The 13,979-nt window shown below is 38.5% G+C and overlaps 1 protein-coding gene across 2 annotated transcripts in view; it reads left to right on the top strand.

Moving 5' to 3' along the window:
• TTC27 (tetratricopeptide repeat domain 27) overlaps positions 1-13,979 on the top strand; it is a 186,065-nt gene that overhangs the window by 25,723 nt on the left and 146,363 nt on the right. For both annotated transcript variants that reach the window (XR_013337240.1, XM_077772789.1), the window contains exons 6-8: positions 1,321-1,485; positions 5,021-5,154; positions 13,110-13,222. Coding sequence is in view for 1 of the 2 variants with exons in the window: in XM_077772789.1 (XP_077628915.1) it covers positions 1,321-1,485; positions 5,021-5,154; positions 13,110-13,222 (412 nt within the window). In the remaining variant the exon portion in view is untranslated. The remainder of the gene's footprint in view (positions 1-1,320; positions 1,486-5,020; positions 5,155-13,109; positions 13,223-13,979) is intronic.

A 13,979-nucleotide genomic window follows, 5' to 3' on the forward strand; every position in this document is an offset into this window, starting at 1 on the left:
CACGTGCACACACATGGGGAAGGGGAAGAGGGAGATAGAAAATCTTAAGCAGGCTCCATGCTCAGCATGGAGCCCAACATGGGACTTGATCCCATGCCCCTGGGATCATGGCCTTAGCCAAAATCAAGTGTTGGATGCTCAACTGACTCAGCCAACTGGGTGCACCTGAGTTTAATTTTTTAGTGAATTAATTGGGGATAGTGTCAGCCTCAAAGACATCATTGTACGAATTATAACACAGTATACACCTAGTACTAGGCTGAATTGGCAGTCAGTATATATCACTTCCCTTTCAGCTTGAATGATAGAAGACTGATTGTCCATCTTTGGACACTGGAAGTGTATTTTCTATTCATTTATTATGCATTAATTCTTTAAAATATTTTAAAATTCTTTTTTTAAAGCTTATTTAAGTAATCTCTACCTCCAACGTGGGGCTGGAACTCACAACCCTGAGATCAAGAGTCACCTGTTCCACTAACTGAGCCAGCCAGATGCCCCTAAAATTCTTTTTTTAATTGAAGTATAATTAAAAACATTATTTTAACATTATTTATACATTAATTCTTATGGACCGCTTTGTGAAATGCTGACCTACCCACTACTGGAAACCTTTGTGAGGGGCGGTTTGTCAGGAATGTTGTAGAGGTATGGCTCAGGTGACCGGGGACAGCCCTGCACCCTGGTGTGTGTCAGTCAGCCTCTTTATTATATATAATTAATTTTGATAGTCATTTTATTTCAGACACTGTGTTACCAGGTTATTATCCTCCTGTCTCTTCAACTAAGGTATTTAGAGAAATACATCCAAATCTGACTGCTAAGCTAATATTCATTCTGTATTTGGTATTCATACTGTCATCTGTTATCTATGTGTGTCTGTTTCTCCTTTGAAGGGAGAACTTCTACATTCATTCTGAGGGAAACAGTCTGTAAGCTGATCTCTTCATTAGATTTTCTGTGATGTTTATTTGTAGATTCGTTTAACTTTGTATCCTCACCTTGCATTGTCATATTCTTTTATAGCATGAGTAAGACGAGCAGTCTAAAATTAGAGCAGGTACATGAATTGTATTTCCTAGGGTCGTGCAGAACAAAGGAGGGATGTATGTAATGTCCTTAGCTTTGTCCTTGGAACCTGTGAGTGCTCAGAGAATGCTAGCTGTGAACTATTTTTATATATGTGTTCCTCGTCTTTAAGAGCAGGGACTATGCAATATATATACTTCGCATACTATGGCCTCAGCATTTACTCATGTTACTTAATCATAGATTTTTATTTTCATCATAGTTTTTAATGTTTCACCTTATGTCTTGCAGTAATGAAACTAGAACATCTGTTTGCAGATGATTCCGGTCAGTATTTGGCTATTCAGTTCCATCTGGAATGTGCATATGTATTTTTATATTATTATGAATATGCAAAAGCAAAGGATCAGTTCCACATTGCTAAAGACATCAGCAAATTACAAATTGATTTGACAGGTAAGACTTGTGACTTTTTTGTGGATTGTTAATTTATTTTTATGATAAAACTATTACATTGTCAGTTTGGCTGTCTTGTTTGGGTTGTATTTGATTTTTTATGTTCTTTGCTTTATAAAAATAGATTTTAAATATTTTATTTTATTATTTACTTAATTTTAATTTTAGAGATGGAGATTGCGAGTGTTAGAGGGGCAGAGGGAGAGAGAGAGAGAGGATGAGAATCTTAAGGAGGCTCTATGCTCCATGAAGAGTCTGATGTGGGGCTTGATCTCATGACCTTGAGATCATATGACCTGAGCTGAAACCAAGAATTGGATGCTTAACTGACTGAAATACCAGGCACCCCAAGATTTTATTTTAAAAATTCATAGTTTTGGGGGCAGCTGGGTGGCTCAGTCAATTGAGCGCCCGACTTTGGCTCAGGTCCTGATCTCATGGTTTGTTGCTTCGAGCCCCATGTAGGCCTCTGTGCTGAGTACTCAGAGCCTGGAGCCTGCTTCAGATTCTTTGTTTCCTTCTGTCTCTTCCCCTCACCCACATACACTCTGTCTCTCTCTCTCTCTCTCTCTCTCTCTCTCTCTCTCTCTCTCAAAAATTAGTAAACATTAAAAAAATTAAGTTTTAGGGGCACTTCAGTGGCTTAGTCAGTTGAGGTCCAACTTCAGCTCATGTCATGATCTCATGGTCCATGAGTTCAAGCCCTGCGTGAGACTCTGTGCTGATAGCTCAGAGCCTGGAGCCTACTTCGAGTTCTGGGTCTCCCTCTCTGCCCCTCCCCTGCTTGTACTCTGTCTCTCAAAAAAAAAAAAAAAAATTAAAAAATATTTTAAAAATTTATTTTTAGAACAAGTTAGCAATGAAATCTTCTCTTTATTCCTGGAGATTCCTCTACTTTCTAGTCTCATTAGACACATGTTAGTAATGTATAGCAGCCAGGTAGTACCAAATGAACTTTAAAAAAAGTGTGCCCAATGTGGGACTTGAACTCAAGACTCTGAGTTTAAGAAGTGCATGCTCTGCTGCTGAGCCATCCAGGTGCCCCTACAAATGAACTTTTTGACCGTTTGTTTGTGGGTGTGGGTTTCCTAAAGTTCCTCCTAACTCCCAAGCTTGATGTGCCCTCTTTACATTGCCCTTTTTATTGTAAATAACCACCTTCCATCCTTCTCTTTTTGTCTTCCTTAAGAACAGAAATTTTTGACTGTTTTTGATTTTTTTCAATATCTTAGAACACTAGCATATAGTTGGCACTCAGATGTTTGTTGAGTAAACAAATAAGTTACCGAATTTCTTCAAAAACCTCTGTGTTTCTTCTGAATATCAAATAAGAAACGTTTTTTATGTCCTGCTCTATACCTGGGTTTTCACAATATATTTGGCATTCAGTATTGATGACATTAATGAAGGTCAGACATGGTCAATTCAAGCACAAGTGTTCTACCTGTTAAACCTGAGCTCAGCAGTCCAGGCTCTGGCCACCAGTATGTGAAGGTTGAAGTGATTGAACTTATTTGTCATTTTTGGCTTGCTCTAGATTGTCCCCAAGGTCCATTCTTGCCACCTAAATTCTTTGTTAATTGGGACGCCTGGGTGGCTGAGTAGGTTAAGCATCTGACTTTGGCTCAGGTCATGATCTCGCAGTTTGTGAGTTCAAGCCCCGCATTTGGCTCTGTGATGACAGCTCAGAGCCTGGATCCTGCTTCAGTTTCTGTTTCTCCCTCTCTCTCCACCTCTCCCTCACTCATGGGCTGACACTTTCTCTGTCTATGTCTCTCTCTCTCAAACATTAAAAAAACAATTCTAGGAGCACTTGGGCAGCTCAGTTGGTTAAGCATCTGACTTCAGTTCAGGCCATGATCTCACAGTTTGTGAGTTCAAGCCCTGTGTCAGGCTCTGTGCTGACAGCTTGGAGCCTGGAGCCTGCTTCTGATTCTGTGTCTCCCTCTCTCTCTGCCCTACTCCCACTTGCGCTCTGTCTCTCTTTCTCTCTGAAAAATGAATAAATGTTAAAATTTTTTTTTCTACGTTTCTTATTGAGCTGGTCTTGTCAATAAAATCCTTTCAAATATATTATGAGTTAAATATGACTTTGTGGCCTGGTCTGGGATCTTAGCCATCTTTTATTACATTGTTTGTATGGGGAAAATTATTAAATATCTAGCTTATAACTTTTGGAACAATGGCCATATGTAAGTTGGAGTCTTGTCTGTATTTCAAAATATAGTCATATATAATATAACTTGTGAGGTTAGTTTCCGAGATTATGTTTTTAAATGTTTTGGCCCTAGGGGACTTTTCTTGGGCTATTTAAAAACTAATGGCACAGTACTCTGTATAGTCACCTATAACTGCTGGTATATTTACTAGCTAGTTCTTCATACTTTTTCCAAGAGTGAAGAACTTAAAAAAATACAAATGTGGTACTCACAAGTATAAAATGAGAATCAGATTATTATTTTTTTCCATATAACTGTAGCTTTTCTATAAAAAAGTGAGCTGTGTTAGGCCATCTCAGTAGCTATTTTTGTGTAATGTGTTTAAAGGGTTGATGTATAATTTAGAGCCAGACTCATTGTGGGATAAAATCGAGACTTCTTAGACAAGTCTTTACAGTCAAGGGTCTTTGTAATCTGAAGCTTGCCAGAGAATGGGTATTAGGACTGTTGCTCCTATTAAAGCTATTCTTGTAGCAAGTTATTTCAGATACAAAATGGAAAAAGTGTTGGTGTTAAATGAAGCCAGTTAGAATCATGGAAAGATAGAAAGACTGCAGGATTTAGAACGTGGAGATGCTGACTTTAAGCTCTGGTTCTGAGATGGACAATCCCTGTGATCATAAGCAACTGGCTGCACCTCAGAACCTCTGTTTTTTCATTTGTTATATGAAGATGCTGATCATCCTTCTTCCAATGACATTTCTTTCTTTCTTTTTTTTTTTTTTTTTCTGTTTTTACTTTTTTTTGCATGTACTTTATGCAGAATNGACATTTCTTTCTTTAAATGTTCATTTATTTTGAGAGAGAGAGAGCACAGGCACACACACGCGAGTGAAGGAGGAGCAGAGGGAGAGGGAGAATCCCAAGCAGGTTCTGTGTTGTCAGCCCAGAGCCTGAAGTGAGACTTGGTCTCACGAACTGTGAGATCATGACCTGTGCCAAAATTAAGAGTCAGATGATTAACTGACTGAGCCAACCAGGGGTCCCTATGACAGATTTTTGAGGAAGGAGGTAGTTTGATGCAAAAAGTAAGTATGTGTAATCCAGTGACATAAATCTTGGGTTTGAGTTCTGGCCCCATAGCATATTGGCTTTATAATACTATTTTAACTTTTAGTACTATTATTATTTTTTATCTCTCACCCCTGGCTTTAAAGTAGTTTTAAAATCATCACTGGCCCTCAGGGTTTTTTTAAAATGTGAAATGGAGAAAATACCTTATAAACTTCAAAGCACTCTGAAAATATTACTTTTCATGACTGTATAGTAGATCTGATTGACAAATCAGTAGATGCAATTTAATATGTTTTTTTCAGGTGCTTTGGGAAAGAGAACACGGTTCCAGGAAAATTATGTGGCACAACTTATTCTAGATGTAAGAAAGAAAGGGGATGTCTTTTCACACTGTGAATTTAGTCCAGCACCCACTCCTCAGGAACATTTAACCAAGGTGAGTAGGATCAAAAGTTACTTGAATTGACGTCCAAATCTGCCAGTGTCAGTAGGTGAGTTTTGTAGAAACACTGAATGGGGTGGGGAGAGGCTTCATTTTATCCCTTTTTGAGCTTTTTCAGGGTGGCTGAGAGTTTAAAAAAACAAACAAACCCGTGGTTAAGCCTTTTTTACCCTTATAAAGACACAACGTGTTATTTTTTTCTTAGACCTCGGTAATAGGAATTAGCAATGCAGTAAGTGTGTATTAACCTCCTTGAAAGAATTTAAAGGACAGACTGAGTAGAGCCTAATTTTTCTAGCTGCTACCATGCTTGTTGTCTTAACTTTTACCTTTTGTAGATATTTTTAAATATTAAGAGACTTGAAATTTCTTAGGCTTCCTCTTTAAAATATATAAACAGACGATAGGAATTCCTTTTTACCAGTGTTCTGATTCTTTGTTACTCTGTTATTATTGGGCTGCTTGCTGCCTTAGTATGTGTTTCTTGACCTGGCTAATACATTCTCTTCCTCCTCCTCCTCTACTTCTTCTTCTTCTTTTTTTATTATTATTTTTTATTATTTTTTTAATGTTTTATTTATTTCTAGGAAAGAGAGAGAGACAGCGTGAACAGGGGAGGGTCAGAGAGAGAGGGAGTCACAGACTGAAACAGCCTCCAGGCTCTGAGCTGGCAGTCAGCACAGAGCCCGACGCGGGGCTTGAACCCACGAACCGCGAGATCATGACCTAAGCGAAAGTTGGACGCTTAACCGACTAAGCCACCCAGGCGCCCTCTTCTTTTTTTTAAAGATTTTTATTTTTAAGTAATCTCTGCACGCAACAGGGGCTTGAACTTAAAACTCGGCGATCAAGAGTCCCCAGCTCTACCGATGGAGCCAGCTAGGCACCCCATGCATTCTCCCTTCTTGTAGCTTAGCTAACTGTTAGCCTGGCAGGCTAACAAGTGGGAGAACTTAGTGGTCATTTTTGCAAAGCTAACAGGGTACAAAATGCCTTGGGTTAAGATCCAAGAGCTTGTGACAAAGCCTGAATGGGACACTAAGAGGTGGAATCCCTGGGAAAGTGAAGAGAGTGAAGAGCAAAGAGGGGGGTGTTAAGGTGATTGACAGTGATGGCTGACGGCCTCGTGCAACCTGACCCCTAACACAAAGGGAACATTTAAATAGTAACTACTCTTGATTTCTGATAATAAAGAAATTAATCCCCCCCCCCAAATAAATTTATGGCTCCTGGTCAGTTTACCTATTTAGATGCCTTTCCATCTTCTTCCTTAGAAGTCATTAGGATTTATATTTTTTTACTGCAGAAATCCCCGGGCAACCTTTTTGGTAGTCCTTTGCGTGATGTTACTGTCTTTGAAGCCCTACTCTTCATTTTAGAGCCTACGAGCGAATTTATCTTGAGTACTTTGAACACCAGAATTCTATTCTGTACTGAAAACAGTGCCAAGAGTAGAGGCTGGGGATGGGAAGGAAGAGTGGTAGCAGTCCGGAGTCTCAAGGAAAGCCTTTGATGAGATCTTGTACATCCCCTCGGCTTACTCCAAGCACTGTCTTGTTTGATTACAAAATATTCACAGAGGAACAGCTATTGATTCTAAGAGGGGAAGGAAGGAAGGAAACGATGTAGAAACTCAGGGACAAAACTACACAGGGTGTTGCCTATACTCCCCCACGTAGGTTGAGCCATATTGAAGGGGGGTTTGTTGATGCTGGTCTGGGAACACTGTTGTAACTAGCTTCAGTCCTCAGCCTCCTTACGTGTCTGGAGTCTCCTCTGTAAGCCTTTTTTGTTTTAAACTTTTTGACGTAAACCAAATCTTTCTCTAAATCTTGTGGTAACTGCTATAAACCTGTTCTTTAGGCCACAGCATAGCATCTATGAAGAGATTTAATTGTGTGGTCCATGTGTTTGCCTCAGTAATCCATTGTTGTTTATTGGTTTCTTTCTTTCTTTCTTTTTTTTTTTTTTAATGTGGAGTTCTCTTATTGAAAATTGTCTCCTGGGGGTGCATGGTTGGCTCAGTCGGTTAGGCGTCTGACGATTTTGGCTCAGATCATGACGGCATGGTTCAGGAGTTCGAGCCCCACAAGGGGCTCTGTGCTGACAGCCCAGATTCTCTTTCTCTCCCTTTCTGCCCCGCCCCTGCTCTCTCTCTCAATATAAAAAACAAAAGGAAGAAAATTGTCTTCTGTGATGATAAACAGGATCAGGATATGATGACTCTTTTTAGGAATGTAAAAAAATGATGCACAATTTAATATAGAATTTATTGAATCTTTAATATTTGAAGTAAAATACATTCAGATAATCTTGGGATTTTCATTAATTACAACTTAAAGGAATAAGGTACAAATTATGTGATGTAGGTATTGATTACATAGAAACAACTTTATACTTACGGATGAAGATAGAATTGCTTATTTTCTTAGTTATATATCCTATTTCCTTATGTCAAGGACACTATTAGGTTATAAAATGCACTACCTTTTTGATAACCACTCTTTGGGAAAAGAAGGAACATTATTACGTCAATTTTAGTTCTTAAAAATATCTCTTGACTGGAAATGTTATAGTGTGTAAATGTGTATCTTAGAATTAAGGAAACTGTAATTCTGTTGCCCTTGAGGAGCATATTTCCCTGTGGGCCTTCTTGGATTTTTAATCTGTATTAGTGGGGGATTATATAGATTCAGGCCATTGGAGATCAGAGTTTTAATAAGCCAACAGTTGGGGGCAACCCCAATGTGCAGTTTAAAGACAGTCTCTGTTCTTAGTTGTTCAGTTGTGTATTCACAAAAAATACAAATGCATACATGATTAGCATCACTGATGAGAAATATATATTAAATCCTGCATATGGTGTGTCTCACTTATTGGAGATAAATTATGTGCTGATTTCTTGGTTAAGAAGAATGTTTTGAAGTCCAAATGGGACTGAGGTGGACATTATAAATTTGGGACTTGCAGAATGGTTGGTAAGTAGGTACTGCAGCTGACCCATTAAAAAAATTTTATTTGAGAGCGAGGAAGAGAGAGAGAATGAGGGTGAGTGGCAGAGAGAGAGTGTGAGAGAGAGAAACCCAAGCAGGCTCTGTGCTCTCGGCCCAGAGTCGCATGTGGGGCTCGATCCCAGCCCCTTGGGATCACGACTGGAGCCAAAATCAAGAGTTGGATGTTCAACTGACTGAGCCACGTAGGTGCCCCAACAGCCAACCCATTTTAATTTTAAAAGAGCTGAATAGGAACATAGAGAGTTTTGAATGAAGATCAAAACTGTTCGATTACTTGTTTGTGTTGGCAAATAAATAATGCCGTGGCCAACTCTGACATATCTAAGGTCTTCTGTGGTATAATGAGGCTTATTAATCACTGGAAGGTCGGTTGGTTCAAACTGAGATGTGCCGAAGTGTAAAAGATACATCAGATTTTATAGACTGTATGAAAAAAAAGAGTGTATAATGTCTAATTGATAATTTTCTGTTGACACAAATTACGGGAGTAGTATTTTTGATGTATTAGGTTAAATCATGTTTTTAAAATTTTTTTATTGTTTTTAAGTGTGGCTACTAGAAAATTTTAAATTATGTATGTAGTTCTATTTTTTAAATTATGAAAGACCTGTGGTGAAAACAATGGCCACCAGGGTGTGCTATGCATCCACCAGCCCTGCCTTTGAAGGGGGCCCATTCCAGGAGGAAGAGCTACGTTTTCAATGGATTCAGAGCTGATGGGCGTTCCTCCCATCAGCAGTTCTTGGGGTTGCCAGACTTATCTTGAAACCCTGTAGATAGAGACAGACCCATAGTTAGGGTGATTTTGAGGCTAGACGAGGAGAGCTGTTCCTCTGGGCTGTGTTTTGGGCCGGGCATATTTACTGTTTACTAGTGAAGAGGCTACCAGTTAAGAGGTTGACCTCTTAGCCATAGACAGTTTCCAGCCTTCTGGTCCGTTTAGCGCCTAGTTTTAGGTACTTTTATTGANAAAAAAAAGCTTAAAGTGTGCCTTTTTTTTTACATGTAGATTTTGCATTTTGAAAAATAGACCCATAGAACCGCCTCTATACTAAAAATACAGTCATTTCCATTACACCAAAAAGTCACTTCTACTCTGCGGTCAGTCACTTTCCCTCCCACTGGTCTGCTTTCTGTCACAGATTAGAGCTGCTTTTTCTAGAATTTCAAATAAATGGAATCATACAGTATGACTCTCTTGTGTCTGGTTTCTTTCACTTAGAATAACGTTTTTGTAAGTTATAGCAATTCTTTTTTTCCCCAGTTTTATTGAGAAATAACTGGCATGTCACTGTGTAAGTTCAAGGTGTACAGCATAATGGTTGGATTTACATAAATTGTGAAATGAAATGATTACCACAGTAGGGTTCAGCTAACATCTGTCCTCTCATAGAGTTGAAAAGAAAAGAAAAAACAGAAAAAAGGGAAAAAATTTTCTTCTTAGGATCTACTGTCTTAACAACTTTCCTGTCACATAGCATTCATCACATCAGGTCATACATCACATCCTGAGTATTTATTCATCTTGTAACTGGAGGTTTGTAACTTTTGACTGTCTTCCTCCAAGTTTCTCTCCCCCAACTCTTTACCCCTGGTAACTACAGGTCTGATCTCTTTTTCCATGAGTTTGCTATTTTTCTCTTTTTAGATTCTACGTATAAGTGATATTATATGGTATGTACCTTTCTCTTATTTAAGTTAGCATAATACCTTCAAGGTTCATCCAAATTTTCACCAGTGGTAGGATTTTCCTTTTTTTTTTTTTTAATGGCTGAATAAAATTCCATTATATGTTCCATATCTTTTTTTTCTTTTAATGTTTATTTTTTATTTTTGAGAGAGAGGGGGAGGGCAAAGAGAGAGGGAGACAGAGGATCTGAAGTGGGCTCCATGCTGACTGCAGAGAGCCTGATTTGGGACTCAAACTCACAAACCATGAGATCATGACCTGAGCCAAAGTCAGATGCTTAACCCCCTGAACCACACAGGTGCCTATACCATATCGTCTTAATGCATTCCTCTATGGATGCAAACTTAGGTCTGTCAGCAGACACGTGTTTATCCATTTACCTGTTGATAGACAGTCGAGCTGTTTCTAATTTTTAGCTCTTTTAAATAAAGCTGCTTGAAACAGTTGTGTGTAAGTCTTTGTGGGAATATATATATATATATATTTTTTAAATGTTTTTATTTCTGAGAGAGAGAGAGCGAGCGAGCATGAGCAGGGGAGGGTCTGAGCGAGAGGGAGATACAGAATCTGAAGCAGGCTCCAGGCTCTGAGCTGGCAGTCAGCACAGAGCCTGATGCAGGGCTCAAACCCACAAACTGTGAGATCATGACCTGAGCCGAAGTCGGACGCTTAACTGACTGAGCCACCTAGGCAGCCCTATATGTTTTTAATTCTCTTGGGTAAATACCTAGGATTGGAATGGTTGGATTGTGTGGTAAGTGTGTTCTTAACTTGATGAGAAACTGCCAAACTGTTTTCCAAAATGGTTACTGTTTTACATTCCAAACATCAATGCATGAGAGCGCCAGTTGCAAATTGAGCACCACTTGATATTGTCAGTCTTCTTAATGTTTCCTATTCTAGTGTGTTAGATGTGTGTGTAGAGAGGTCTCATTGTGATTATACTGTTTTTTGACAATCCATTTTTTTTAAATCAAATTTTTTGGAAATGGAATTTATATCAAAAAGTTGACCCATTTTAATTGATGAGATTGAATCCATTCAGTTTGATGGCATTTGACAAACATATCCAACCATTATAGTCCATGTATATGTCATTACCCTAGCAAGTTCCATCCTGCTCCTTTGCAGTTAATCCCCCACCTCAGTGGCCCTAAAAAATCATGGATCTGTTTACTGTGACTACAGATACTTTGCCTTTTCTTTCTTTTTTTTTATAAAAAATTTTAAAATGTTTATTTTTGAGAGAGAGAGAGATAGAACATGAACATGGGAGGGACAGAAAGACAGGGAATCTGAAGCAGACTCTAGGCTCTGAGCTGTCAGCACAGAGCCTGATGCAGGGCTCGAACCCACAAACCATGAGGTCATGACCTGAGGCGGAGTTGGACACTTAACTGACTGAGACACCCAGGCGCCCTGATAGTTTGCCTTTTGTAGAATATTATATACACTTTTTTGTCTCTGGCCTCTTTTGTTTAACGTGCTTTTGAGATTTACCTACATGGTTACCTGTGGCAGTAGTTCCTTTTTATTGCTGATTAGAATTCCATTGGATGGTTATAGCATAGTTTTTCTTTTATCTGTTTATTGACAGACATTTGTTTCTGGCTTGGGCTATTACAGATAAAACTCTCATGAATACTTATATATATGTCTGTGTTGACATGTTTTCATTTCTCATGGTAACCACTTAGAGTGGAATTGATAGCTCCTATAGTAAATGTATGTTTTTTTATAAGAAATTGGCAAAGTATTTTCTGTGTTTGAACACCGTTTTAAATTTCTACCACCAATGTGAGAAAGTTCTCATTTCTCTAGAGCCTTGTTAACACTTAGTATTGTCAGTCTTTTAAATTAGTATTTCCTGTTGACTACTGTTGTCAGGGATTTTTTTGTGTGCTTGTTGGCCACCTTCTTTCATGAAGTGCCTGTACAAATCTATTGTCTACTTTTATATTTGGTTGCTTATCTTCTTTTTGATTTGGAAGAGTTCTTCATACTCTGCATACGAGTCCCTTTTCAGATATTTGTTTGTGAATATATTCTGAGTCTGTAGCTTGGCTTTTTCATTTTCTTAATATTTTAAAAACACAGAAGTTTTTAATTTGATGAAGTTGAATTTAGTAAGTTTTTTCTTGGATGGTTCAGGTTTTTTTGTGTGTTCTAATTAAGGATTGCTTGCCTAGCCCAGCGCTGCAAAGCTTTTCTCCTATGATTTCTTCTAGAGGTTTTTTTTAGTATTAGCTTCTACATTAAGGTCTTTGATCAATTTTGGTTTAATTTTTGTGTTTGGTATGGGATAAGGGTGAAGGGTCATTTCTTTCCAAATGGTTATCCAGTTATTTCACCACCATTTTTTTGAAAAGACTTTTCCTGTGTTGAATCACCCCAGGCACCTTTGTTAAAAATCATTCGACCATCCTTGGGTCTAAAATTCCAGACTCTATTTGGGGCGCCTGGGTGGCTTAGTCGGTTAAGCGTCCGACTTTCGCTTAGGTCATGATCTCGCGGTTCGTGGGTTTGAGCCCCGCGTCGGGCTCTGTGCTGACTGCCAGCTCAGAGCCTGGAGCCTGTTTCAGAGTCTGTGACTCCCTCTCTCTGACCCTCCCTGCTCACGCTGTCTCTCTCTGTCTCTCCTGGAAATAAATAAAAACATTAAAAAAAAATTAAAAATAAATAAAATAAAATTCCAGACTCTATTTGATTCCTTTCATCTGTGTGTCTGTCTTCACGCCAGTACCACACTGTCTTGGCTTTGTAGTAATTCTTGAAATCAGGTACTCTATCAAGTCCCCTAAGTCCTCAGATTTTATTCTTTTTCAAATTGTTTTCTTTATTCTAGATCCTGTTGAGAAACAGAGTGAGGAGGTGATGTTTTAGATTAGAATTTAGAGCAGAGTATAGAAAGATACGGTTTTAAAGCCTCATGGATTTAAAAGTAGAGGGGCTTTTGCCTACTGGGCTCAATGAATGATAGCTGTTGTTTCCTATTACTGATATTGTCAGTGCATTCCTGAGGTTTACATGGCATGCCCTCCATTTCTACATAGTTAATTATCTCTAAATATATGTTTCACAAGAAAAAGCCTATTGACCGTAGGTAGCCATTGACCATATGTAGACATTGTATAATCTTTAAACACAAAGGTAAATTATCCCTCGTTAGTAATCAGTTGCATACAGTGTGTTGAATGAATCAAATTTAATTTTTGGTCTAAATATTTTCTTTTGTATTGCATCAGAATCTTGGACTCAATGATGACACTGTTCTAAATGAGATAAAGTTAGCAGACTGTGAACAGTTTCAGATACCTGACCTGTGTGCTGAAGAGCTTGCTGTTATTCTTGGAATCTGGTAAGTCACTTACTTACTTGGCTATTTTGAACACTTTGCATATTGGTTCTCTTGTGTCAAAGAAGACTTTATTGCAGGAGGACTCAGGAGTTCTGGTTGAATAGGGAATCTCACAGTGCTTATAAGGATCGAGAATAGTTGGGTGACCAGTTACCACTAACCCACCAGTGGTCTCCACTGGGCAACCAAGTAAAGGGTTAGAGATTAGGAATCTCAGGTATCTCCTTTTAGTTGGTATATTTATCCTTCTCTTTTCCTTCATAAGCAAAATTTCTTTGATTAGCCTTAGCTAGGAATAAACTTTTAATAAAGTATTTAGAAGAGTTGATAACGACTATTTTGACCTTTGAGGATATTTACATTCCAAAGGATAGAATTCTTCTCTTTTCTTCTCTTTTCTTTCTTTCTTTCTTTCTTTCTTTCTTTCTTTCTTTCTTTCTTTCTTTCTTTCTTTCTTTCTTTCTTTCTTTTCTTTGTTTCTTTCTTNCCAGGCACCCCTCTTTCTTGTTTTTTCTTAAGATTATTTATTCATTTTGAGGGAGAGAGAGCCTGCCAGGGGAAGGAGTAGAGAGAAGAAGACAGAGAATCCCAAGCAGTCTCCTCTCCAGTGTAGAGCCTGATGCAGAGCTCAAACCCACGAGAACTGTGAGATCATAACCTGAGCTGAAGTCAGGTGCTTAGCTGACTGAGCCACCCAGGCGCCCCGAATTCTTTCTTTTTTTAAAAGTTAAAAAAAATTTTTTTAAATGTTTTATTT

Source organism: Crocuta crocuta, unplaced genomic scaffold (assembly GCF_008692635.1).
Source record: "Crocuta crocuta isolate KB4526 unplaced genomic scaffold, BGI_CrCroc_1.0 scaffold363, whole genome shotgun sequence".
NCBI classification, from domain to species: domain Eukaryota; kingdom Metazoa; phylum Chordata; class Mammalia; order Carnivora; family Hyaenidae; genus Crocuta; species Crocuta crocuta.